General features: G+C 35.5%; 3 protein-coding genes and 1 pseudogene across 4 annotated transcripts; 2 read left to right on the top strand and 2 right to left on the bottom strand.

Annotated features, from left to right (window-relative positions):
- Positions 1-47: 47 nt before the first annotated feature.
- Positions 48-15,322, bottom strand: LOC138315743 (uncharacterized). Of its 2 annotated transcripts, none has more exons than XM_069256988.1 (8): positions 15,250-15,322; positions 10,757-10,794; positions 9,521-9,715; positions 8,476-8,666; positions 7,005-7,114; positions 3,978-4,019; positions 1,661-1,783; positions 48-509 (listed from the first exon to the last, which is right to left on the bottom strand). In XM_069256988.1, exons 3-8 carry the CDS (start codon positions 9,619-9,621, stop codon positions 51-53), a joined length of 1,026 nt encoding a protein of 341 aa, XP_069113089.1. In that variant the 5' UTR covers positions 9,622-9,715; positions 10,757-10,794; positions 15,250-15,322; the 3' UTR covers positions 48-50. The 2 variants fall into 2 exon arrangements, with proteins under 2 accessions (XP_069113089.1, XP_069113088.1); XM_069256987.1 differs by having other exon boundaries at positions 15,239-15,320.
- A 4,970-nt stretch (positions 15,323-20,292) lies between these two features.
- On the top strand, positions 20,293-23,525 carry LOC138315741 (uncharacterized). Its single transcript, XM_069256985.1, has 2 exons — positions 20,293-20,675; positions 21,345-23,525. Exons 1-2 carry the CDS (start codon positions 20,412-20,414, stop codon positions 22,059-22,061), a joined length of 981 nt encoding a protein of 326 aa, XP_069113086.1. The 5' UTR covers positions 20,293-20,411; the 3' UTR covers positions 22,062-23,525.
- LOC138316670 (uncharacterized) lies at positions 22,080-22,631 on the top strand. Its single transcript, XM_069258338.1, has one exon. The coding sequence runs from the start codon at positions 22,080-22,082 to the stop codon at positions 22,629-22,631; it is 552 nt and encodes a 183-aa protein (XP_069114439.1).
- Positions 23,526-23,531: 6 nt separating the features above from the next.
- On the bottom strand, positions 23,532-25,695 carry LOC138316669 (uncharacterized; annotated as a pseudogene).
- Between the last annotated feature and the right edge of the window lie 1,611 nt (positions 25,696-27,306).

The following is a 27,306-nucleotide window of genomic DNA, read 5'->3' as shown; positions in this document are numbered from 1 at the left end:
AGGCCTAGTTTCTGTATCTATCAGTTCTGAAGAGACACAAGGAGTTTCTGTCACGCAGGCCTAGTTTCTGTATGTATCAGTTCTGACGAGACACAAGGAGTTTCTGTCACAGCAGGCCTGGTTTCTGTATCCATCTGTTCTGACGAGACACAAGGAGTTTCTGTCACAGCAGGCCTAGTTTCTGTATCCATCTGTTCTGACGAGACACAAGGAGTTTCTGTCACAGCAGGCCTGGTTTCTGTATGTATCAGTTCTGACGAGACACAAGGAGTTTCTGTCACAGTTGGTTTATAGGAAGCGTCTCTATCACAGTTATGGGAATTGATGTTAATTTGAACACGGTGCTCAGCAGCTCTTTCTCCAGAAGCAGAAGAATCTTGGTTGCTAGGCTGTGTCGTAGTGCTCTCTAAAGCAGAATAATCTTGTTGACTTTCCATGTCGTTGTTGCTGCTAGACTGAGATGATAAAACTGATGGGGGACAAGGAGACTTCTGTTCATATCCTTCTTTCTGCAAATACAAATGTAACTAAAGTTCAGTAATTTTATACAAGAGGCCCATGGGCCTTAACGGTCACCTGATATTTGATACAAATTAGTTATGTAATTTACTTATGTCTTTTGTTCATGAAATAGGAACATACATCTAATAGGTCTACATACAAATTTTCATTAAGCTTGGTGCATATTTACTCACATTACTGTGTTCACAAGGTTCAATAATTATCATTGCAAAGGGCAATAACTCAGTAAATAAGTTGTGCATATTTATTCAAGTTATCGTATTCACAAGGTCACAATAAGTTCCCCACATAGGTGGGAGAGCTTAATTTCCGAGATAAACTTTCGAAGTTTTTAGTCGATCACAAAATTCACAAAAGTAAATCACATGCAAATAAAAGATGGTTTACAATATAAAAACAGTCTGATTGAAATGTTTCTTGACAACAACAACATATTCACGCTTACTCTCCTCAGCAAGCCTCGGGTTAGACAGTCGTGAATCTCCTCCTTGGGTAGAGATTTCCCTACCATACCCTCAAGGTAGGGAAAGACCCTATTAATCTTCAATGTTTTAATAACTCTAGAAGTGGATGACTAGCAGTCTGTGACTTTAAGCACTAGTCTGATGCCCACGACTAGTAAATTTATGGTCGGACTAGTGCCAATTGTAATGAACTAGTCCAATTGGACAAGTGGCTCCCCACCCCATTAAAATTACTATATTTACAAGAGCAGTGGTCAATTGCGTTTTTCAACACATTTTAAGTGTGTTCTGTATGCGATTGTTTCTGTATGGATGCATTATTTTGTGAGAATTTGTAACATATCCAAACTGTAATTTGTGACTAGTGATTAAATAGTCGGACTAGTATAATTTTGGGGTTTACTAGTCCATATGACTAGCCGCGAAAAAAAAATAATGTCACAGACTGCAACAGAAAATCAGACATCTTAACAATTCAGCCACCATGACTCAAACATTGAAGGTAAGTTATAGGAAAGTTGAAACCTAAACCATTCTACCAACACGCAGGTAAGAAGAATTATTCGCCCACTGAAGTAGTTCCAAAATCCTCAATAGGTTTAAAATATATAGTGGATATGCAAAAAGTCTGAAATGACAAATTCTCCTACCCTGATGTAGTCCAATATACTTACAAGTTTGAGCACGTCTTCAGTTGTTAACATAGTAGTGGCATTCCTGTCACGCTTCTTTGATTTGGATTTAGCAGCTTGCACGGGAACATCAGGTATGACAAAGGGACGGTCACACGAAGGCCTCTGCAAATTATAAAATAAAATTCCTCCTATGGTACTAATGCAGGAAATAGAGTATGAACATCCTTTTTTGTAGGTGTACGGCAAAGGTCAAAGGTGGGTTACAGTGACTTACTTTTTATAAATAGTTCATGGCAAGCTGCCTTCCAGATGATGAGGCAAAAAAAAAATATGTATGTTTCAGGTACCCCTACCTACTAGGGCTGCCGCGATACGGCAGAAGCGTACCACGATATATTGTGATACACAACAGCTGTATTGTGATATGTATTGCAATATTTTGACCTTAACATATGTGGTGTCTATTTTGTATACATTCCATAATAAAAACACCCTTTACATTATACAAACATACAGTGCTATGTTATGTAGTTTTACATCGATTTCAACTGTGTTGTTGAGTCACAAAAATGTTCAAATGTGAGGTTCTTGTTTTAAAAAATACGAGTCTGTTTGTGAAAAAGCTAGTCTACAGACGATCTCATCCTAATAATGCAATAACTAAACATGATAGTGTCTGCAAATATTTACACTTTTGAACCTAAATAATGAACAAATTTACAAACAATTCTCCTGGCAAAATCAGCTTACGATCGTGATTAAACTTCAAAGGGCTGATCGGCTTGCAGTGTTGTTTTGACACGTGTAGGAATTCGAAAATGGCGGCGGACGATGAAGCCTGAAATAGCTGGCAAATTCCCTGCAGCCATATATTCACCGGACCTTAAATGCGTTTAGAGAATTATTCCGGTCTTGTTGATTGATGGAGCGAATCAGCTTGATAATATTTCAGAAACTAGCCTAATGCCATATTGTTCATATTCAACGTCATGCAAATGTTTGAATCATTTGAACATTATACACGTTAGTTACAAACATTTGACTGACATTGGAATCAAATGAAAACGAAAGGGATACCCACATGGCTTCATATTATCGGAAAAGAAAACAAATTCAACTTGCTGGTTTTGTTTTAATGACAGGATGTTTTAATTATATCAAATTAATGAAATTATGATACTAAGAAAATATATCGTAAAAAACCAGTACAGGTAAACTGTATCGCGGTACAATATTTTTTGGTGGTGCATTGCAATACCCCAATATACCGGTTAACCGCGGCAGCCCTACTACCTACCCTAGTTTTTACTTCTGACCCTAGCTATTTTATCACACTTTTTCAAAACAAAAATGTAGTGTGTGAAGTTTTTAACTTAAATTTTTACGCTTGCTTTAAGTTTATCCAGATAAAGTTCAATTATGGTAATGAGAAATAAAAGTCTTCTTGCCTGAAAGACAAATTACTTCGTAATGTAGTGATAACGCAACTCATCCCATCCCTCCCCCACCCCTCCTAAAAAAATAAAATAAAAAAAATTCCCAACAGACCTACCCTATTTTTTTCAGTCATCTAACCTGAAACATGCATATACTTATTTTTTGCTTGAACACAAAATGACAACCCAACGCATAATTAAAGCTCTTCTCTCCTCCAAAGTCAGGGATGTGATTGATCCTATCAACTAGGGTTAGGAATCGGTTGAAATTGATCGATTAAAATCGATTATATTTTTCTTTTACACTAAAGACAGCGTACGTTTTCCAGGAAAATCATACAAACTTTCATCTACAGGCTGCATTGTTGCCATGCTCCGAGGTTGTTTATGTTATCACAGATAAAATCATACTCCTCTGAACACTTACATTACTAGGTAGTGCTAATGTGCTCTTCAATTTGTTTAAACGCGTGATATTTAACATTATATGAGAGATAACACACACAAGCGATTGATTGCGACAAATTGTCTATGACATTTCATGTGTGTTTCACTAATAGGCTAATTATACACTTTTGTTTATCATGATGTCGGAAAATTCTGACGAAACTCAATCACAGATTTCTTACTCGATTAATTGGTCAAACACCCAAAACCAACGATACTCGATGAACTTGATTAATCGGAACACCACTAGTCCACTACTATCAACAAATTTAAAGAAAGGATCTATCTCAACTAATTAGAAAAAACCATCCCTTTAAGTTTAAAAGGTCTTTCCATGATCATGATGTTTAAGGTCATATCTGGCATGATTATTACTATACAGTTTAACTTAAAAAGCAACATTAACTTACACAGCAAATCCTCTAAAAGGAGGAAGAATCATAATCCTGATAAAAGATTGTTCTGATACTTACATGACTCACTATCATTTGACCAGGACAGTTGCATCTCTCAAACTGAAAAAAAAAAATGGATAAAAAAATCAATGGCTTTTCTTACAAAAAGTCATTTCAAACACAAAAAAAGCTGTCATCGTTACAAACGATATCAATTTACAGTGGAACCTCCCGAAACCGATCATGGTCGGTGCATATAATTTCGGCCAGTTTAGAGAGGGTTCGGTTTGGAGAAGTGAACCGAATACCGATCATCACGATCCGGATTTAATCGATCAGAAGTCGTTTTTTACATTAGTGCACCGCATGTATGCCTAGTGTTCGTTAAAACCGACCAATAATGAATATTGATTGTTAATGTGAATGTTATCACAAAAGAGAAAATCATACGTTTAAAAGGAATGGATTACAGCAAACTTTACTTTGTTACCGCTTATAAACGTAGTTTAGTTAGTTAGTTGCGTGAATGTTCTTGGGGATGTTCTCGTCTGCAACCTACATACGACCGATCGCTTCCGGTTACGTCAAGAATCAAATTATATGGTCTAATTACACGATCATTATATGACATAGTCATTTTCTAAAACAATACATGGCTTCGGCTTCTTCATACAGATAAATTACGTTATCCGACAACTACATATGTAAATAAAAAAAAATGTGATTTGAATACGAAACTTTCTCTTTATTACTAGCTCTGCTTGTTTTCCTACAGTAAACAAACCGCGTGCACATGGTAGACCTTCGTTAGATATCTAAACAATAGGCATGATTAAATAATTACACAACCATCTCGGGTACAATTACTGTGTATAGCCTTCCAATCGGTATACATGCCCAAGGACATGACATGCATTAACTATGGTACAGGTATGTGTGTATTTCACGGTCGGTTGATCAGACCTCAATGCAATCTATCGGTGTCGCTCAGGTAAGGCCGGTTTTCAGAAGTGTATTTTAGTTACATTTGACTATTCCGATCTCAAAATCGGTCCGGTATTCGGAATTGGGAGGGATCGGTTTTGGGAAGTTTTATATACTATTAATAAAGAGGAATTCATTCCGTACATGACATCGATGTTCGGTTTCTAGAGGTGATCGGTTTTGAGAAGGTTCGGTTTTGGGAGGTTCCACTGTATTGAAGATTCTCATCTTCTGATACGATATTGATTCCTATTTTTCGAAATTGATACACTGACAAAAATTGTACTTGATGACCTGCCTATGACCTAGTACCGTTGGAATTTCACATGGTGACGAATTATTCCATGAATTATATATGAAATATTCAGTTATAGTTCCTGAGTGACATGCATTGTTTTCGTTCATAAACCAATTATTAGGGCTGCCGCGGTTCACCGGTATATTGGGGTATTGCAATGCACCACCAAAAAATATTGTACCGCGATACAGTTTACCTGTACCGGTTTTTTTACGATATATTTTCTTAGTATCATAATTTCATTAATTTGATATATTTAAAACGTCCTGTCATTAAAACCAAACCAGCAAGTTGTATTTGTTTTCCTTTCCGATAATATGAAGCCATGTGGGTATCCCTTTCGTTTTCATTCGATTCAGATGTCGGTCAAATGTTTGTAACTTACGTGTATAATGTTCAAATAATTCAAACATTTGCATGACGTTGAATATAAACAATATGACATTAGGCTAGTTTCTGAAATATTATCAAGCTGATTTGCTCCATCAATCAACAATACCGGAATATATAATTCTCTAAAACACGTTTAAGGCCCGGTGAATACATGGCTGCAGGGATTTTGCCAGCTATTTCAGGCTTCATCGTCCGCCGCCATTTTCGAATTCCTACACGTGTCAAAACAACACTGCAAGCCGATCAGCCCTTTGAAGTTTAATCACGATCGTAAGCTTATTTTGCCAGGACAATTGTACTTAATTTTTTTCATTATTTAGGTTCAAAAGTGTAAACTATCATGTTTAGTTATTGCATTATTAGGTTACGATCGTCTGTAGCCTAGCATTTTCACAAACAGACTCGTATTTTTTAAAACAAGAAACTCACATTTGAACATTTCTGTTACTCAACAACACGGTTCAAATCGATGTAAAACTACATAACATAGCACTGTATGTTTGTATAATGTAAAGGGTGTTTTTATTATGGAATATATACAAAATAGACACCACATATGTTAAGGTCAAAATATTGCAATATATATCGCAATACAGTTGTTGTGTATCACAATATATCGTGGTACGCTTCTGCCGTATCGTGGCAGCCCTACCAATTATGTCATAAATGTACACATAACGACCGTTCCAGATTTCATCTTTTTCTTAACAATATCATTGTTTCGATATACATGTATATTGATATATTGTGATGTTTTCCTTTTGATATATCAATACTTAAAATTTATATCAATGACAGCTTTACCCTCCTTTCTACCTTATTACTGATTATTGTTCATGAACAGTGTTGTTGAACAATTGCTGTACTCAATGAAACTTAAACAAAATGTACCTCTCCATGTCGAATGCATATCTTATTTATTGCAAAGGGTAACAAGCAAATTCACAGAATTTATATCCTCTGCTTTTGTTAATTAAAGGCCCATAACTCCAGTCCAATGATAGTGTCCATCAAAGCTGTCCAAGGCTCTGTGACATTTAACCACGATACCAAGTTTAGAAAAAATCCTGTGATATTTGTGAGAGTTATTGAATGGAAACAGACAAAAATAGTGTTTTTCATTAATCAAAGGGCCATAACCCAGCCCTGAGACACTTAACCATGTTACCAATTTATATGTGGTAATATTTGCGACAGTCATTAAATGGAAACAGTCGAAAATGACATTTTTGTCTGATGAAAGTGCCGAGGGAACTCATCTGAGCCCTTTGCACATTTAACCATGTGACCAAGTTACAAAACAATCGCTTTAGATTTGTGGCAGTTATTGCATGGAATCCAGGCGTTACAAACAGACAGACGGACAGTCTATCAGACCCAAATTAATATCCCTCGTTTTGGTGAAAGCAGAGATAAAAAAAAAAACATACTAAGAATTGATATTCCGAGTCTGGCTGGAGCTTCCGCATGCCTCCAGGTATTTCTGCACCTCTTGGATGGCCGAATGTCACCCTATCTCCCTCAGTTAGTGTCACATTATCTGTAACAAAATATCTGGTTTTACTGCAAACAATAATATTACACATGGGCATTCATAGACACCCTCCGTCAAAATACGATTGATTGTCAATAATGGAAAATCTGCCAAAGAAGACACCTTGGAATTTGTGAGAAAGCATAAGTAACTAAATTGATTTGGGGTGCAATCAGCCTATGACTTTAATTAACTTATAGTTTCAGAAACTCTTTAGCAAATTTCTGTTATGAGTTTATTTCTCCTGGTCCACTGGGATTCAATATAGCAACATTTTAATGTATTATATATAATTATCAGGCATTGATGATAGTAATCCTCAACTTTTTTTTAAAACAAGACACTAGAAAAAATGGTAATGTGAGTAACTGATCACCAGCTGTCAATCAAACCGCATGTCACTTTGCATTTTGTATTGTGTCAGACAACGCGAAAGTTGAAAAAAATGGCAGGACATTCGGACCAGCAATGACTGTGAGTAAGCCAGACCGAACATAAATGTGAAGCTTTGAAGTAAACATAACTCCCTGCTATAAGTATCCGGGCAGCTGTTTTCATGATTATCTAATTTATCTTATGCAGTTTACATATTTGCCAGGTTCGGCACCTGCATAATACTTCAGAGACACCATTTCTACCAACTTCCAGTACTCAATAATTGCCGGACTGTCAGTCCGGACCAGATTTTAAAATAGGCGGTCCGAGTCAAATTTTGCCGGACATGTGCGTAGGACGGGCAAATTTAGCGATGTCTGTTGTGTATATGCTGCAATGTCTATTCTGGCATTGAATAGCTACACATGTGTTTGCAAGCAGGAGGCGTGGCTATATTACACCTAATGATCAATCAGTTTATCAGAAAATGTATTTTTACATATATTTTCTGTTTTTGCCATAAAAATTATTTACCTTCTGATTACTGCAATGGTGGAATTATTATGTATAATTGCTGATGTGAAAATTATCACTTATTTTTACCATAGTCTCAAATATACAAATATATTTTAATATATATATAATGCACTGCGCAAAAGTTATTACACTGAAACAGTTTGAAAGCTGATTTAGTAAAAACATCCACATTTACAGCATAGACACAATTAACAGGCAGTTGAACCTTGTTACAACATTAAAATTTAATTACTAGACCATAATAAGACATTAGTTCTAATAACTTGAAGGCCCATTCTGTCCTTTCACAATGGTCCCAATGGAATTTTACACTCGACGTTTAACTCACTCGATCAACACCCAGAAGCTTTATCACTTTTACACAGACATCTAAATAACGATTTTCACAATATTATGAGCTCAAATCAATGTTAACACACTACATGTATTTTTTTCAAAGTCTACTTTGTACTTACGAAGAATTTTCAGGTTATTGACGAAAACACCATTCATACTGTCGTCAAACAGCCTGTGATCATTACTTGGAGTGCGTATCACTACTCTGGCATGGTTCCGGGAAATGTACTTGCGTCGCATGTCCGATGCTGAATCTATGATATACGTGGACTGAGGACTTTTCCCAATCATCGTTGTCACTTCATAAAAACTGAAGATAAATTAAGCAATCAGCGATAAATGTCGATCAGCAAAATCATGAAATTTTCAGAGCCATCATTTATACAAAATCTGTTTACATTCCCGTAAAGATGTTTCTAACCAAATTTGGTCAAAATCCAATGAGAACTTTATGACAAGTATTGTTTTGAAGTAATTTTTCCTCTATTTCCCCTATATATATTGCGCCCCACCTCTTAAGCCCCAGGGAGGTCAGTCACCGTTTATACAAAATGTGTTCCCCTTCCCCTAAGGATGTTTCTGGCCAAATTTGGTTAAAATCCATTGAGAACTCTTTGACTAGAAGCGATTTAAATAATTATCAAAATTTCCCCTATTGGGCCCTGCCCTTCAGGCCCCAGGGGGTCAGAGGCACCATTTATACAAAATCTTTCCCCTTCCCCTAAGGATGTTTCTGGCCAAATTCGGTTAAAATCCATTGCAAGCTCTTTGACTAGTAGCGATTTAAAGGAAAAGTTTACGCACGGCGGACGGCTGACGGCGCAAGACATACGATGACAATATATATAGGTCATCTTGATCCTTCGGGTCAGATGACCTAAGAAGCAAAGCTTTGATACAGTTTACATGTGATGCTTGTTTTAAAATAAAACAGTTAAAATAGGCGAAGAATTTTTTCCCTTTTCTCCTCGTCCTGATGGGAGTGTTGCAGAGCCAAAATTTATATAAGTTCTGTTCCCCTTCTCCCAAGGATGATTCTAGCTAAATTTGATAACAATCCATGCAGAACGCTGACTAGTAGTGATTCAAAGAAAATGTGGATGTAGGAAGGGACAACGGATGCCACGCCTTCAGGCAAGCTAGGTGAGCTAAACAAAAACTTACTCCATTATATCTGCTACTCTTGGTCTCGTAGCAGGTGGTCCAATCCGACGCAAGTGGAACATGGGGAGACCATTCCGATTAGATCTGCCTTCTTCAGCCATATCGTTAAGTGACAATGTTCCTTAGTAAAATTGGTATCAAATCGTCTCTGTACACATATCCTGATGGCACTCAGCATTCAGAGACACTACCTACCTAGGAAAGTACAAATTAAATTGTGTTTCTAAATTAATAGCTCTGGTTTGAATTAACATTAATTTGTTATATCTTATATAATTGAATCAACTTGTATAGTCTATATATTGCATTGTAAACCATCTTATTTTTGCATGAACATAATTTCATGCTTTTATCTTAATATTGTTAATGATTTTTTTCACAGTAAATATTTTGTAATTTAAACTTAATTATTTATATATAAATGGTTCCGCTAGCTAGCTAGCTGTCTCTGTGATTTTTCCAATTTCCAATTCCCTGCGAAACACACAAAATCTAATTACATCAGCATGCAAAAATAAATTGGTTTACACCGCCCTACATATACCAATTCCTTGGTCTTGAAAACTACTTAGGAAAACTCTGTTGTCACTTAAATTGTCCAATCATGAAAACATTTTATCTGATATTACAAATAAATATATAAATAGTCTACTATTTAATTTCCTAGAACAAATATATGTATCCACCACCAAGCCTACTATGCTTTCTGGCGTCACTCAGACAAAATTTCCAGGTTTTTAATATATAGGTTTTAATCATTTCATGCTTATAGATGCATGTATATATATAATTCTTGCCTAAAATCAATAAAGAAAATATTGAAATCATCAATAATATTTATCTTACCACTCACAAGACGTCAATTTTATAATATATATATTGCTGTACATTTTCCCATTGAAATGACCGCCATGCATATACGTGCATAATATACAACTGTGCACATGGCTAAAAATCTTTTATATGTTCCCTAATAGTTAAGGGATATAAAACTGGTTCAATAACATGCATACAAAAAGGTGTCAATATTTCTACAGAATTTTATTTTGCTCCACAAGTAGTAAATCAGCACCAATTGTAGCTCTAAAGACGACACCATTATGGAATATCTGTGTAGAAGTCTTTTAATTATAATTAAGCTACAATATTGCTACTGCATCTTTCGTGCAATGTCAGTGTTTGGCATAATTAGGCATGTTGACCAATTTGAAATTTGACCACAAATATTATACTCACATTGCACTTTGTTCTTGACACATCCATTGTTTCAGAATCTAAAAGAAATATTACCATGCATATATTACAGTGAATTTATGTCATTCTCCTGTTGTTGGAGCTAGTGCAGGGATAACATTTTCACTGAAATTAAATTATCCGAGATTACCTGAGCAACTGTACATTTTTGCAGCAGAAAATATAAACACAGATTGGAAACTTGATCATTGTCTTTAAATTTGCCGACGACAGAGAAAACCTCGGGTTTAAATTTAAAGGCATTACAATTGTACTTCTTATAATATTACAATTGGCTTGCTACTTTTAAATGTATTAGCTGAAACAAGTTATTTTTGCATAAATTTTAAGTTTAAACATTACATTATGGTCTGATTTGGTAAAGCTGCTTTAAGCAGGGATACATATTTGCGGTATCTGTAATGGTATCTGTATCTGTAACATACTTACTACCAGCCGAACCGAACTAAACAGGTAAAAGTGTGTGGTATTACCGTATTTTCCCTAATGAGGGCGCCGGGCGCGGGTAAATGACTGAGGGGGGCGCGGTTATTTGAGACCATTTTTAGATGGTTTTTTTCTGAAACAGACTATAGTCATCTTGCTTTTAGTTTCGCATTTTTCTGAAACTTATGATAACCAACTTTTGTTTTGAAGTCAAGTAAGTATTGAAATTACATAATAATGAAGAAATGTATGCACCAGAATTATTAAACATTGGTTAAATATGTCTGTTTCACAGAATTTTTGCATTTCATGCTAGCCTGTTAGTTTACCTTGCGTACACAAAATGGCGGACGGTGCTTTCGATCACTACTTTCATTTTGTGGCAGATGGGGAATACCGACAAGAGCACACAATAAAATGCTTAGAAATGGTAATATTACTATTAGTTAGTATTCATAAAACCTGTATAGACATCGCTAAAATGTTGTTGCCAGTTAGTCTTCATCCATACACGTGTGTGGGACATTCATGTGACACGTTTTGTTTTGAACATGGCATTCTCGCTATTTCTATGTGTAAATACTTGGCAAGTTATTCAGTGCAATAAATTTAGTGTTTATACAAGCTGATTAGATATCTGTTAGGCATCAGATTGATGTAAAACTGTATTTCATTAGCGTCTGCAGAGACAAATCGTCACAATCTGGCACAAAAAATGTACGAAATTAGTTGATTTTTTTCAGCAAAAAACGTGGGGGCGCCCTTATTAGAGGAGGCGCTCTTAATAGGGAAAATACGGTATATGGAAAAGTTTAATTCAAATATATTATTTGTAAACTGTACATCCCTTTAACCCATGTCTGTATATGTAGCCTTAGGGACCTGTGGTCGTGTCGCGTAACATGTTGGCCAGACATCAATGAAAGCTATTTAACCCAACAGTTACACATGACTGTGATTTATCATGTCTGCTAATGGTCAGCATTTTGATGTAACTTAGAATGACTCTGTGATTAACATTGATTTATAGATATAACTCAACACAAACATGTTGGCTTATATAAACGCCATCGAAACCATTTTATAGTGTCACTTCCCCCAGTACTCGACCATGAGTACTGAATCATACTTTGTCATCCGGAATAAAGTACTGAAACCACAACTCCGTGCTTGACTCTTCATCAACTCAACTATACTCAACAATACACCACACCGACAGTAAAGAGGACACACAGAATACCAATACTTCAAGTGGTTGATATATTGAAGCTTACCACTTGGATCCAAGATGGTACACAGAGCCAAAATTTATATAGACTCTGTTCCCCTACACACAAGGATGTAAATTTTGGCCTAATTTGGTTTCAATCCTTGCGGAACAGCTATGACTATGGAGTTATAATCCCATGAGGCAGTTGCAAGATACTGACCTGGCAAGTTGACCTTACATGACCCTGGCTGTTAATTATATATATATAATAAGACGTTAAAACTACTAAAACCCATGCATCCTCTTGTCCCCTGATGTTATATGTCTTTAGGGCTTTCTCATGCTACACATGATCATTTTGGACCTTTTGTCCCAAATCATTCGGTCATGAATACATTTACAAGATACTTAGTGCTGGCCCATTTTTCGCCGGACTCTTCAGTAGAATTCAAAACTCGCTTGGCTATGTATTCACTTGAATCTAATTGGTTCATTTAAGCATTGATGTCACTATTTTTTAATTTTATCGGGGTATGAAAAAAAATTTGTTTGCGTAGATTTTATGATTTTGGCTTGGTTTTTGAGGTACCCATTAGAGCCGTGAGGACATTTCGACCGGACAGGGAAATGTCTACCTAGCATATTTTTCGTAAATTTCCCGATTCATCAAGCCATAACTTCGTCAATACTTAGCCAATTTTGTTCATCAAGCACTCAATGGAAAGATAAATTGTTTCTCTTTGAGGTAAGATATTCGTCAATGTTGTATAGCACCCATTTATTAAAATAATCACGGTTTTAAAAAAATAGGTCCGTTTTTCTCGACAGCCGAGTTCATACCCTTGATACTTTAATATATATATGTATACTATTGGTTAAAAAATTTCGTGCCAGGTCCCTGTGCTCCTACACGTAGCTATGCTCAACCAAAGGGCAGGTAACTCGTCTTGGTATCTCCGAAACGCTTGAAAACACGTACCCTAAATAATGGGTTTACTATCCGGAAGATTAATGTGTCCTAACTGTTCTTTACAAACGCAAAAGTGACACCAATCTGTTCATTCGGAATCCTTGTGGTTTAATCTCACTTTATATGTTAGAAATGGCAGAGGGGTAAGATACGGCGATTTATTGAAAAATTGAAATACTGTTACTTCCTTGAATTCAGCTGAGTCAAATGCCCTTACTGTTCTAGTTGTAATATTTAACCATTTCTGTATTTTTTAGTATATAATAACACATTTGACAATCCCGGGAAACATACGAAAATGTATATTTTTTCGAGATGGGGTCAATGACAGTAGGCGCGCTTAATTCCAAAATGGCGGCCTTTCGAAGTGTCAAGAGCTCGTTCAAACCCCAGGCACACATAATTTCTATTTTCTCGACAGTTTTATATGGAAACCGTCCGTTTGAGTTTACAAATACATAAATCTAAGTTATTTTAACACTATTTTAACAAATTTAACGTTTACCATAGCATTTTTTTAACCAGAGAAACCCCTTTTGGAAGCAGTGCCAGAGCCAGAGCAGGGGTTAATGAAGTACATGTAAATGAAAAAGTGCTGGACGTAAACAAATAGTTATAAAGTAATTTCTTTTCAGAAAATTTGCAACAACAACAACCCTTTTGAAAGAGTGTATATGGGGGGAATGTAAAACAAGGGAAGGGGTTATAGTTGTCCATTTAGATTGTTGTTTTGTATATTTTTAGGCCTAATAAAAAAAAAACCTGTGTTTCCATTAACTTGCAAAAAAAGAGGGTCGGTAGGAACGTAAAACAACACGAAGGTAAATGATTTTAGAAAGCAGGTGATTAGTTTTCCTGGTTATTTTATCTGTATGGATGTCCCTAAAACCACTATGTTTTATATACATGTACTTTGTGCAATTTATGCTTTTAATACCAACATTGCTTTCCTTTTGATTGATATGAAAGACAGCCAAGTATTACATACATTGTTGTTATAACATTCAGCAATGAAATATCTTATAAAAAATCTCCAAATGTATGATTCATGTATACAGAAATGATTATGGATTATGGTTATGTTATGCCTGGTAGGAATCCATTTTCACAAGACCTATTTGAGAGCGACAGTGATGTCACACTCCCACCAAGCCCTTGCCCTGCACTGTTACTGGACTTATTAAATAATATAAGCTGTAATATCTTGCAGAAAAAAATGAAAGAATGATCTGCTTTTTAGTAGAACATTACAGTTGGCATATATATATGCAAAAAGTAATAGCAAAATCCTATTTAACTTCCGAGGATGAGCGAGGTACATGTTTTTTTCAAATTTAACAAAAAAGCAGTTTTGGGAGGTTGGATTTTCGTTTTTTCAAAAATGTATAAAAAATTCGTTTTTCATCCAATTTTCAATCTGTTTGCTGTTTTGTGATCAGAAAGACAAGGCAAACAATATTAGATACAGTTTGACTGCATAAAGTCATAAAAAAATATGGTTGAGCATTGCTACTACACGTACATGTATATGAGGTCTTATTCCACCTGATTATGTCACATGACGCAATGTTAAAAAGTATCTCGTCGTGTTACCTCTAACATTGTTGGAGTACAATGGCCACATGTTAAACTAATTAAATCTTATGGGATTATATGTTCTCTCACCGAGAACCGAGAGAAAATGCTGACAACAGCTAAGCTTAGATAGACTAAAAAGATAGGCCTATCAATGTTTTTGGAAATCAATGCTTGTTTGGAAATTTCTGTGCAGAAATATCGAGTCTGAATGCATACATTTAAAACAAGGAAATCATTAATGAGACATTGATAAAACTATCAGTTGTCCTGTGATACTCACGGCATGCCTACCATATTGTGTCAATCAGCACTCGCGTTACTTTCACTTTTGACATTTGCTTTCCGCGAAAAAAACTGACTGAACTTTCCGCGGCAAAATTTGGGACAATACTAAAGGCATGATAAAATTGTCTTCATAATGGGTCAAGGTTGACCGGAACGACAGGAACGGACCGGATTGCAATCCTACCGTATTTTTATTTGTTTGACTCTATTATGTGGCACTTCAGCACGAAATTAATTACCTGTATAATCTAGCCATGGAAAAAAGAAGTCTACCAGACTATCCCACGTGGTTGTGTTTCAAACAAAACAAAATGATAACCGTAAAACTACACATCTTATGAAAATTATGTACATTAGACTCTATTTCATTTGAAAATGTATACAAGTATTGGGGTTTTTTTTCAAGTTACTATTCAAGTACAGAATCCCCACTGAGCTCGGGACCACGTGATCCCTTATCTCCACCCAAAACACACTGACGGTTTTTATAGTATATCGTACAGTAACTAACATTATCCTGACTTAGGTATTTACAGACACATGTACTTGTCAAACAGGTCTAGTACACATAACTGTTAGCTCTGAATGGACCACATGGGGTGTTCGCTTTTATCTTACCGTAACTTGGCAGAATCTCTGGACCTGGTCAGAAGTCATCCGTTAGAAAGTGGTTTACATGGCTATTTTACCTGTTTACTCATGTTGTCTTGAACGATTAACTGGGCGATAATTTTGACATGCTATTTTTTCATCATTAATTTATTAAAAACCATAAGGTTTGATGAATAAAGCTGTAAAAATCATTCAAATTGCTTCAGATGACTTATAAACGTTAGTTATAACACAGAAATTTTGTACTGTAAAATTGTTGTTTTTATGCCTTAAATATGTTTAAATGAACATACCTGCAGAAGTCACTTTACAATTACTAAAAACATTGTAAAAATGTGTAATGAAATTGTAGACCACAATTTGGCATAATGGTCTCACCGTATGTACTCATTTCACTTCACTATTGATGTACAGTAAATAAATGATTTTTGGCAGTACTGACAAAAATCATTTTCAGCTCTTTTTTGTACATGTAAAATTAAAACCTATGCATTGAAAGCACTGTAATTTTCAAAAAGTTAGTAATTTTTGGTGCTGAATAACATATTAAAAGCTCATCTTGATTCGTGAGTATGAAAAATAGGCACATTAACTTTAAGCAGAAATTTCATAGTAAATCTCTGACTTAAAGATGCTCCACCGCTGACAAATGGTATTTTTTCACTGTCAAAAACAGCAGCAGACGATTTGGTATTTTTCTTCAGTTACAAAAGTTACTTACTTTACACCATTACCATCGTTGAAGAGTTAGAGCTTCTAATTTTACTTCAAGTAAAAAATATCAAAAATGATTATTTGCATCCCGAAAAAAATCCGTCGCACTATATCCTTTATGGAATGATGTACTGATTTTGTATGCACTAAAGGCAATTTTTTTTTGTGTTAATTAGACATATATATATATATATATATATAACACGATTAAACACATATTATTGTTCAAATAATGAATATCATTTATGCTCTGTCGGCGGTGGAGCATCTTTAAATAAATAAGTTTGCTGATGCTGGAAACCAATTTTCAAAGAGACAATAATAAGATGACTAATCAGATATGGGTCCGTATTTCATTCAGAATTAAAGAAGACTCGGGTATGGTTTCTGATATGAATAATGCATGTGACTCATCCTCGATACTCCAGGGGTTACAATTAAAATAAGTAAGCTTATTCCATTCTATATCAAAATCAAATTATTTCTTGTGTCCAGTTTTTCAACTCATTTACCCAAATATTTGAATACCATACACATACAATTTCACATTTTACACCAAGTACACCTATAGCCGTTACTATTTGTGACTGTGAAAAATATCTCTATTTTATCAAACAAGACACATGCGGTTACAGATTTTAAAACTTGGACCTTTTACTGTCAAAAATTGAATGCTTTTATTACTATGTGAGAGTCAAAATCTTAAGATTCTACACCGCTGACGAATGATATTTTTCAAAACACGAGCAGACGAGTAAGTATTTTTCTTCACTTACAAAAGTTTACCAATGAAAAGTTTGAGCTTCTTATTTCACTTCAATATCAAAATACTAAAACTAACTAATTGCATCCCACAAAAATCTTGGCTCTCTGTCCCATATGAAATGAAGTATTGATTGAGCATGCACCAAAAGCAAAACAAATTATTTTACATGTATTTTGTGTTAATTAGACATATTATATACAACATCAGTTATTGTTCATGTGATGAGTGTCGTTTATGCTCTGTCGGCGGTGGAGCATCTTTAACGCTAAAAATATAATCTTCAATGTAGTACATAAATATATTAATGGAAAAAAAATATACAATACATGTTTTAATTTTACAGTTGAATATTCAACGTCAACCATTTTAACTCGATTACTCTCTTTAATTCGAGATAAAATGTAGGTCTCGGCGAGACTTTACACGATAAGTTCAAAGTACACGTAGATCGAATAAAGTTTTAGTCTGGTTTCAACTAGAAGTAGCATCCTCGGGGTTACTATCACTTACTTATATCCACCCCTGAAACCATCTCATAGTGAACTGGAACCAGTTTCAGGGGTGCCAATCTACGTCATCGATAGGTTGTTGTATACTCCATTTTTTTTATAAAACGGCAGCAATATTGATCACTTCACTATTGATGAGACTACAGTAAATAAATGATTTTTGGCAGTACTGACAAAAATCATTTTCAGCTCTTTTTTGTACATGTAAAATTAAAACCTATGCATTGAAAGCACTGTAATTTTCAAAAAGTTAGTAATTTTTGGTGCTGAATAACATATTAAAAGCTCATCTTGATTCGTGAGTATGAAAAATAGGCACATTAACTTTAAGCAGAAATTTCATAGTAAATCTCTGACTTAAAGATGCTCCACCGCTGACAAATGGTATTTTTTCACTGTCAAAAACAGCAGCAGACGATTTGGTATTTTTCTTCAGTTACAAAAGTTACTTACTTTACACCATTACCATCGTTGAAGAGTTAGAGCTTCTAATTTTACTTCAAGTAAAAAATATCAAAAATGATTATTTGCATCCCGAAAAAAATCCGTCGCACTATATCCTTTATGGAATGATGTACTGATTTTGTATGCACTAAAGGCAATTTTTTTTTGTGTTAATTAGACATATATATATATATATATATATATACACGATTAAACACATATTATTGTTCAAATAATGAATATCATTTATGCTCTGTCGGCGGTGGAGCATCTTTAAATAAATAAGTTTGCTGATGCTGGAAACCAATTTTCAAAGAGACAATAATAAGATGACTAATCAGATATGGGTCCGTATTTCATTCAGAATTAAAGAAGACTCGGGTATGGTTTCTGATATGAATAATGCATGTGACTCATCCTCGATACTCCAGGGGTTACAATTAAAATAAGTAAGCTTATTCCATTCTATATCAAAATCAAATTATTTCTTGTGTCCAGTTTTTCAACTCATTTACCCAAATATTTGAATACCATACACATACAATTTCACATTTTACACTAAGTACATCTATAGCCGTTACTATTTGTGACTGTGAAAAATATCTCTATTTTATCAAACAAGACACATGCGGTTACAGATTTTAAAACTTGGACCTTTTACTGTCAAAAATTGAATGCTTTTATTACTATGTGAGAGTCAAAATCTTAAGATTCTACACCGCTGACGAATGATATTTTTCAAAACACGAGCAGACGAATAAGTATTTTTCTTCACTTACAAAAGTTTACCAATGAAAAGTTTGAGCTTCTTATTTCACTTCAATATCAAAATACTAAAACTAACTAATTGCATCCCACAAAAATCTTGGCTCTCTGTCCCATATGAAATGAAGTATTGATTGAGCATGCACCAAAAGCAAAACAAATTATTTTACATGTATTTTGTGTTAATTAGACATATTATATACAACATCAGTTATTGTTCATGTGATGAGTGTCGTTTATGCTCTGTCGGCGGTGGAGCATCTTTAACGCTAAAAATATAATCTTCAATGTAGTACATAAATATATTAATGGAAAAAATATACAATACATGTTTCAATTTTACAGTTGAACATTCAACGTCAACATTTTAACTCGATTACTCTCTTTAATTCGAGATAAAATGTCGGTCTCGGCGAGACTTTACACGATAAATTCAAAGTACACGTAGATCGAATAAAGTTTTAGTCTGGTTTCAACTAGAAGTAGCATCCTCGGGGTTACTATCACTTACTTATATCCACCCCTGAAACCATCTCATAGTGAACTGGAACCAGTTTAGGAGAAAAAACTGACCAATCATCGATAGGTTGTTGTATACTCCATTTTTTATAAAACGGCAGCCATATTGATCCGCTTCGCCGGTAAGTTCGCCATATTAACCACATATAACAGCCACCAGTGTTAAAGAGACAACGCTCACGGAACCCAGACAATTATATAGAACCTACGTATTATAAAATATCTTTTGTATACTGTCTGATTTCTTAGATTACCTGGTGCACATAACAAAGCCGTGGCTTGGTTGTAGTATAATCGTCAATCTAATTAAAATTCGATGTTCATTATCTACTCCGTATACTCCGTATGAAGTACTACAACCGTGCTGTAAAATACGTTTGTACCACAACCGGGTCACCAAGATTGGATTTCGGAATCGTGGTAGGTATAACGTACAAAGTGATTCATCAAGAAAGCATTTCAGATCATTTTGTCACGTAATTGACAAATAGGAAGAGTTGAATGTGTCTGAAAAAACATTTATTACGAAGAAAACCTGAATTTCTGTTGATATCGACAAACGATTATACGTGCACCAGGTAATCTAAGAAATCAGACAGTATAGGCCGTTTCACGGTTAGACTGGTTCCCTTCCCTTAGTTCTCTTCTCTCCGCCAGGCTGCGCTCCGCAGTGAAGCGTACGCAAGGGAGGTAACTGAGGCGGGAACCAGTCTATTTCACGGTTACCCGAGAGTTTTCTCCCTTGTAACGCTCTTCATCCGATGTGCGCAGGTGCGGAGAGCAATGACACTTCCGGATAGTTCACCGGATAGTCGTCGCATGTAAACAAACACTACGTCATGGGGAAGATTTATTGTTGTGTGACGGGTTGTTCAAACTATAGCGGAAAGGTGGTCAATGGCAAAAAGGTGTCCCTGCATCGTTTTCCTGCGGACAGTAAAGTTTCAAGGGTCTGGGAGCAACGGGTTAAGTGTTTCCGTAAGAATTTCGTGCTGAAGAACACAACTCGTTTATGCAGTGAACATTTTGAAGGAACTGATGGCCCATCAGCAGAGTGTCCCATCCCGAGCATTTTCCCTCAAAAAACCTTCAAAACATCCAAGGTACATTTACATATCTTTTACATTAATAATACGATGTTGATTTAAGAATGTAATAGTAAATCCATTCAGAACGATCGTAAAAAGATCGCCCAAACCCATGACATGTATCATCAGGTCGACACAGGTGTGTTTACGTTTTCAAATTACCGCGCGCACCGGTCACGGTTTGTGATTACATTAAGCACTCCAGTCAAAGGTCACGTGATGTGTTATTTACCTGTCAAGTTAATGTCGCTTGGTATATAGGTTACCTGTATTCGGTCGATCGATGACTTTATTTAGGGTAGGCTAGCAATATTATGATATATATGTATGAAATACTTATCAACAAACTCCATTTGCGTTTCAAAATTAAAGACTGAATGCCTACGTAAAATTTAATTAAATCTATATGTGATTGAAAAGAATTTGTGTGCTACCACTATTTTTTGACTTAGCAAATACATGATGATGTAGTACATATGTTGACAAGATTTCTGGTCTGAATATTATATTCTAGTATATGATATAGATAAAGTAAAAATTATATGTGTAGCATGTTACACTTAATCAAAACATTTTAGATATTATGCAGTGTATTTGAATATCTTATTTGCAAAACACTTATCTCTCTTTATTTTCATATATACATATACAGAAATTGACTGTATCTTTATTTCATTTATTCAGATTTCTGAGGCATTGTGCACACCACAGATACTGTTAAGAGGGGAATGTGATACTTCTGACGAGGATAATGATGATGATGTTCTTCAAAGCTCTCTTCATGCCAACATATCTTTCCTAGAGACATCTGTGTTTATGCATGACTACGCTGGAGAAATTTCAGAGGATCATGTGTGTTCCCAGACTAATAAGTCAGAGCAAACGGACGATGTTGTTATTCTGTCAAGGGAGGAGTATGATAAGATCTGTAGTTCATCACACCCTTCAGAACCTCGGAGAGAAGAACTCAAGACACAGCCAAAACCGAAAACAGTTGATGTAGGAATTCAGTGCAAGTTGCCAGATATTACATTTGATGACATCAAAGACAGTGATGATGATGTGATGTTTTATACTGGATTCCCATCTTTTGCTCTTCTCTGTATGGTGTGGAGACGTCTGAAACCTCGGGCAGAAAATATGTCGTACTGGAGAGGCAACATCTCAGCTGGTGAGAAGACTTATCAGAGAAGTGGGAAACAGAAACCAGGACCAAAAAGGAAGCTGAGAGTTGAAGATGAGTTTCTCCTCGTGATGATGAGATTGCGTCTTGGCTTGTTGTTGGAAGACTTGGCTAGACGTTTTGGTATTAGTGTGACCTCTTGTTCTAACATTTGGAGGACATGGGTGCAATTTCTTGCCCAGGATATGGTTCCTTTGCTCATGTTTTGGCAAAGTTAGGAAGCAGTCCACAGTCATATGCCATCCGCATTTAGGAGGAGATTTCCAAACACCAGAGTTATACTGGACTGCACAGAGATACGAACAGATACGCCAGAATCAACCAAAGCCAAGTCACTACTGTATTCCAACTACAAATCCCATATGACGTGGAAGATTTTGGTTGGAATAACACCTTCTGGAGTTCCTAGTTTAGTGACATCGTGTTATGCTGGGAGTATATCGGACAAAAAGATAACGGAGATGTCTGGAGTGGTGGACATGTGTGATGCTGGCGATGCGATCATGGTGGATAAAGGATTTCTAATATCAGACATGACTACCCCTAAGAACATCGAACTCATTATACCACCTTTTAAGAGAAAGAACAAGAAATTCTCCGGGAGGGAGGTAGAAAAGACCCGAAGAATCGCAAACCTTCGCATACACGTTGAAAGACAGATGCAGCGAATCAAACTCTTCCGCATACTCAACGGTGTAATGCCAATCAGCTCTGCAGATACTGCGTCAAATGTGTTCAAGATATGTACAGCTATGACAACAATGTATCCCCCACTGATCTGTGGATAGTTATTTATAACTGTAACATACTGTTTAATTACTAGTTATAGCAGAACAATAACAACTACCATCTCCAAGACAGTATTAATTAATGTGCATGATCAATTGTTGATGTTCACTGCTCAGTATATGTCAGACAAACTATTTTTTGTGTTGATAAGTTGAATGTCATTAATTATGACCAGGGTTTATTTATTTTATCTAGATCTTTAAAATTTAGTGCATGCGCAGATACTGTGGAAGTGTGCACATGTATGTTTTATAAAGAAGTCATGATCATGCATGCATCTTTATCCAGGTAACATTATTCAATCAAGAAACTAAAGTCTACAGCTTTGACAGATATTGACATTTCATAAATGCATGATCATTAATGCATCAATGATGATTTTATTTTGAGATTGTTGTCCGATTAACGTTTTATCTTGAAAAAAATTCAACATTCTGTCCAAGTATCAATATTCCTTCTGTCCAAATGTCATAGTTATTATGGAGGCAATTTTCTTTTTGATATGATAAGCTGTAAATGGTTTTAACATGACCAAGTCTATACTACATAATCATAAAGTAATTTAATTAAATTTTGAATAATTAGTTTCCTCTGACCCTGACACCATACACAAACCTTTAGACAGATATCTGCCAATATTATCTATCGGTATGTCAAAATGTCCGATTCTGGTATCAGGGCCAGAGGAAACTCTGACCAGATTTAAGCATTCTTTTTTTCAAGCTCATGCTCACGAGAAGTCTAGATATGTAACTTTGATTTAAAAAAAGAAGTTTGGTACACTGGGTGATATTTCTTAGCTTACATACAAGTGTGATGCTTTGTAATTTATTATATTAAGTGTTTTTGTTTTAACTTATTAAACTATAATTATTAAAAATGATCAGTTAAAATTCAAATAGCATTCATCGTTTTTATTTCATGAACTACACACATGCAGACATGTATTGATGAACTGACTACAAAACATATATACTCATAAATATACATGTATACTCGTTTACATGTTATAGAGTCTGAGATCTATAATATACAGCAACTGCAGGCAGGCATTAAGGCAATGATAAAACACACACATGAGATGTCATTATTGATGAAATATGTCAGAAGTGCAAGTTCTTAGACTATGAAACATCAGCTATGAATACAGTGATTCCCCAGTAAGTCTAACCAATTAATATTTAAGTTCTCAAGTTAATTGATATAACTGATATTGAATAATTAGTGTAAAACTAAAGCTTTGACACTAAATGGTGAGGACCATCAAAATACTTCTAAACGAATTCGAACTGGGTCATCATATATATATGGGTTTGAGTTAATTAGGTTTCACTTTATCATATATGTGTAGTTATTTCTAAGTTTGTTAGATCTATGTAAAAACTGGTAAAAAGTTCAGAGAACTACTAATACTGTACATGATCATGACTTGCTGGTACCAAATACTTTTTGAATATTACCGGGTATGTACAATATCATAGAAAAATATTCTAAAAAAATAATTCCAATTAGGTAGTAATACTTGAAATAAATAATTATATAAACAACATATCTATTCAGATCAGTAATGTTGAAATCTCTACTGATTTACAAAAATTGTAATTTACTTTCAAATGTATTTGTAATAAACATCACAGAACCAAATTCCATATCCATGTTTACATTTTGCGCTGAAGTCTGCGACTAAATATCTCCGGAACTATACAGTCTCTAAAGAACATAGAGAGTTTTGGAAGAATGTCTTTCCACAAAGAAATGTCAAATGGAATCCTTTCAATGGATATTCCTTTTCGAGTCCATATCACAAAGTCACACCAATTCCTTCCTGTCACTGCCATCTGTCCTTGAACTTGGAAGTAATAGGGATGAGACTTCTTCAGTGTCAAGCTATCATTGTTCAAATCACAGCAGAAATCTCTATTCAGAGCAGCATGTTTTGGAGAAAAATTCCGGTGTTTAAATGGGCATTTAATCTCCAGAAGTCCTTCACTGTCTTTACAGTCTCCATAAGAACAAGATACCAAACCATCAGGACTAGCACCAATGTATGGATAATCTGGCATAACACAAAGTCCACTCTCTTCCACACTTATAGTTCTATGACCTTTGTTTTTCATTTCGCGCACATACTCCTTTTTAGCCGTATTCTCGTGGTTGATACCCCATTCCATTCCATCACTGGTTTTGTCAGAGTAATAACCCATGACTGATTTAATGAGGCTATTTGGATCAACATTTTCTTTCCGTCGACATACAGTAGCAAAGCGTGATGCTGTTATGCGTCCTGTTCTGGCTTTCATCCACACATCATTGGCACTCTGTCCCTTAGTCAGCTCCGCAATGGAATCTGTGCTAGAACTTTTGTTAATCAAATTTTGCACATATTTATCGAACTCAGTCTGACAAGCACTTGAAGTCAAATCTACATTATCACTGTAGTTAAAGATGGGTTCTGGCAAACAGCACTCTTCTAACACATGACCAGGCACTTCCTGTTTTGGAAAGAGTTTAATATACCCTGCATTTGGACAGGCCTCCTTAAAGGAAGTGGACCTTTAAGCTCCGTTAAGAATGCATCCCTATCCAATGGTGGCTGAAGTCCAGATGGGCGGAATTCTGCATACCCTGAACGGTCAGAATTACCTATATAATGGAAATAAAAGATTGTTAACAATTAGAAAATCATAATGAAGAGCAAATGATAGTCTTGGCTGAACAACTTTTCAATGTTGATAGGGTGAAATAGTACAGTATATGCCAATACCCAGCTGGACAAACTTTTTTTCTAATGGCTGATCATATGCATGAGTCTCAGTCATTAAGCTGATATATTATTATTATACCAGTACAATTACCTATATATACATTGTGTGTATATTCTTTCAGTCATCAGAATATTATTTATATTCAAAGTTCATCACTTTAAAATCTCATCACAACATTCTATACAATAAACCCTAATTATATTGCCATTTGTGTATTGCAAACCTAGCTTTTTGCCTTAAATATATGTAGAATATATATATATATACACCTGTTAGTGCCAAACTTGCCTACCGCCATGATGTTTTGGAAACAAATGGTTGAAATAACACTATATTGACCTCGTTAACGGGAACAATTCAGTCTAAGAGTACATTAAATTTGCAAGATGATCTGAAATGCTTTCTTGATGAATCAGTTTGTACGTTATACCTACCACGATTCCGAAATCCAATCTTGGTGACCCGGTTGTGGTACAAACGTATTTTACAGCACGGTTGTAGTACTTCATACGGAGTATACGGAGTAGATAATGAACATCGAATTTTAATTAGATTGACGATTATACTACAACCAAGCCACGGCTTTGTTATGTGCACCAGGTAATCTAAGAAATCAGACAGTATACAAAAGATATTTTATAATACGTAGGTTCTATATAATTGTCTGGGTTCCGTGAGCGTTGTCTCTTTAACACTGGTGGCTGTTATATGTGGTTAATATGGCGAACTTACCGGCGAAGCGGATCAATATGGCTGCCGTTTTATAAAAAATGGAGTATACAACAACCTATCGATGACGTAGATTGGCACCCCTGAGTTTAGGAGAAAAAACTGACCAATCTTTACAATCGTTGGTTGATTTTTAGATAGTTATTAAGGAGTACGAGCAAAAGTGACACGACACGATCCTATGTGCAAGGATCACAGAATCTGTGAATTACTTACAGTTAATTTAAGCATTATTCTCAATATCGTTGTTTTATGAAGTCATAGACAAAAACGGAATGACATTCATCATTTTTATCTAGACCCCTTAACATCTAAAATGGTGATATGGGCTCACTGGTGACTCCATTATTATGTAAACTGTAACTAATTATCACATCCCTGTGCAGTGCATAAGCTACATAATGAAATAATAACGCATGCAGTGTTTAAGCCACATGATGAAATAATAACACAACACACCAAATGATACTAAATTGATCGACAGGAATTTCGTTCGATTCCCTCCCTCCCTCGTAACGCTGAAATTGCAAGTGATTCCCATCTCGTAACGAATGCCCTGCAGTCAGGGCGCCAAGATTGTACCTGCAGCCCCTATTGCCGTCCTGAGCTCATCGGGTATTATCCCGAAAATACACTATTATATATAGTCCCCCGAGGAATTCCGGATGCCCCTATTGCATGATAGTAAGAGGCGACTAAATTTAGGATCTTATCTTTTCTCTTCTTCCTAACTGACTTTTTCGTCTATCCTATATTTGACATTTTTTCTGAATAACTGCCTTCAGTTCTCATATAAACTAAGTAAATAAAAATACCAACGCAATAATTGGATGAACCTGCTCGCTGACATCCTCGATACTCCAGGGGTTCCAATCACTTACGATCTCTACACCCCTGGACTATCTCATAGTAAAACTGAAGGCAGCTCAGGTGAACATCTGTTCACCTGAGCTGCCTTCAGTTTTACTACAGACCAGCAAAGATTACCTTTGAAGACTACAGAGAGAGCGACGCCCAACTTCAAAGCCACACAGTCAACCACAGTGTATCGTTATACGGCTCTTTTGATGTACATCAAAGGACTAAATTGCCTGTTCTATTCTGTTGCCTCCAGTTTTTCTACGAGATAGTCCAGGGGTGTAGAGATCGTAAGTGATAGGAACCCCTGAAGTATCGAGGA

Source organism: Argopecten irradians, chromosome 2 (assembly GCF_041381155.1).
Source record: "Argopecten irradians isolate NY chromosome 2, Ai_NY, whole genome shotgun sequence".
Lineage (NCBI taxonomy): Eukaryota > Metazoa > Mollusca > Bivalvia > Pectinida > Pectinidae > Argopecten > Argopecten irradians.
The sequence above is the reverse complement of the archived record's forward strand: the minus strand, read 5'-3'. Positions and strand labels throughout refer to the sequence as shown.

Coding starts and splice junctions, on each gene's coding strand:
- LOC138316670 (XM_069258338.1), top strand. CDS start 22,080: ATGCCATCCGCATTTAGGAGGAGATTTCCAAACACCAGAGTTATACTG.
- LOC138315743 (XM_069256988.1), bottom strand. CDS start 9,621: ATGGCTGAAGAAGGCAGATCTAATCGGAATGGTCTCCCCATGTTCCAC. Junction 4,020..7,004: donor ACTCGGAATATCAATTCTTA/GTATGTTTTTTT, acceptor TTTTTTTTTCAG/TTTGAGAGATGCAACTGTCC. Junction 510..1,660: donor CTGAAGACGTGCTCAAACTT/GTAAGTATATTG, acceptor TTGTATTTGCAG/AAAGAAGGATATGAACAGAA.
- LOC138315741 (XM_069256985.1), top strand. CDS start 20,412: ATGGGGAAGATTTATTGTTGTGTGACGGGTTGTTCAAACTATAGCGGA. Junction 20,676..21,344: donor AAACCTTCAAAACATCCAAG/GTACATTTACAT, acceptor TCATTTATTCAG/ATTTCTGAGGCATTGTGCAC.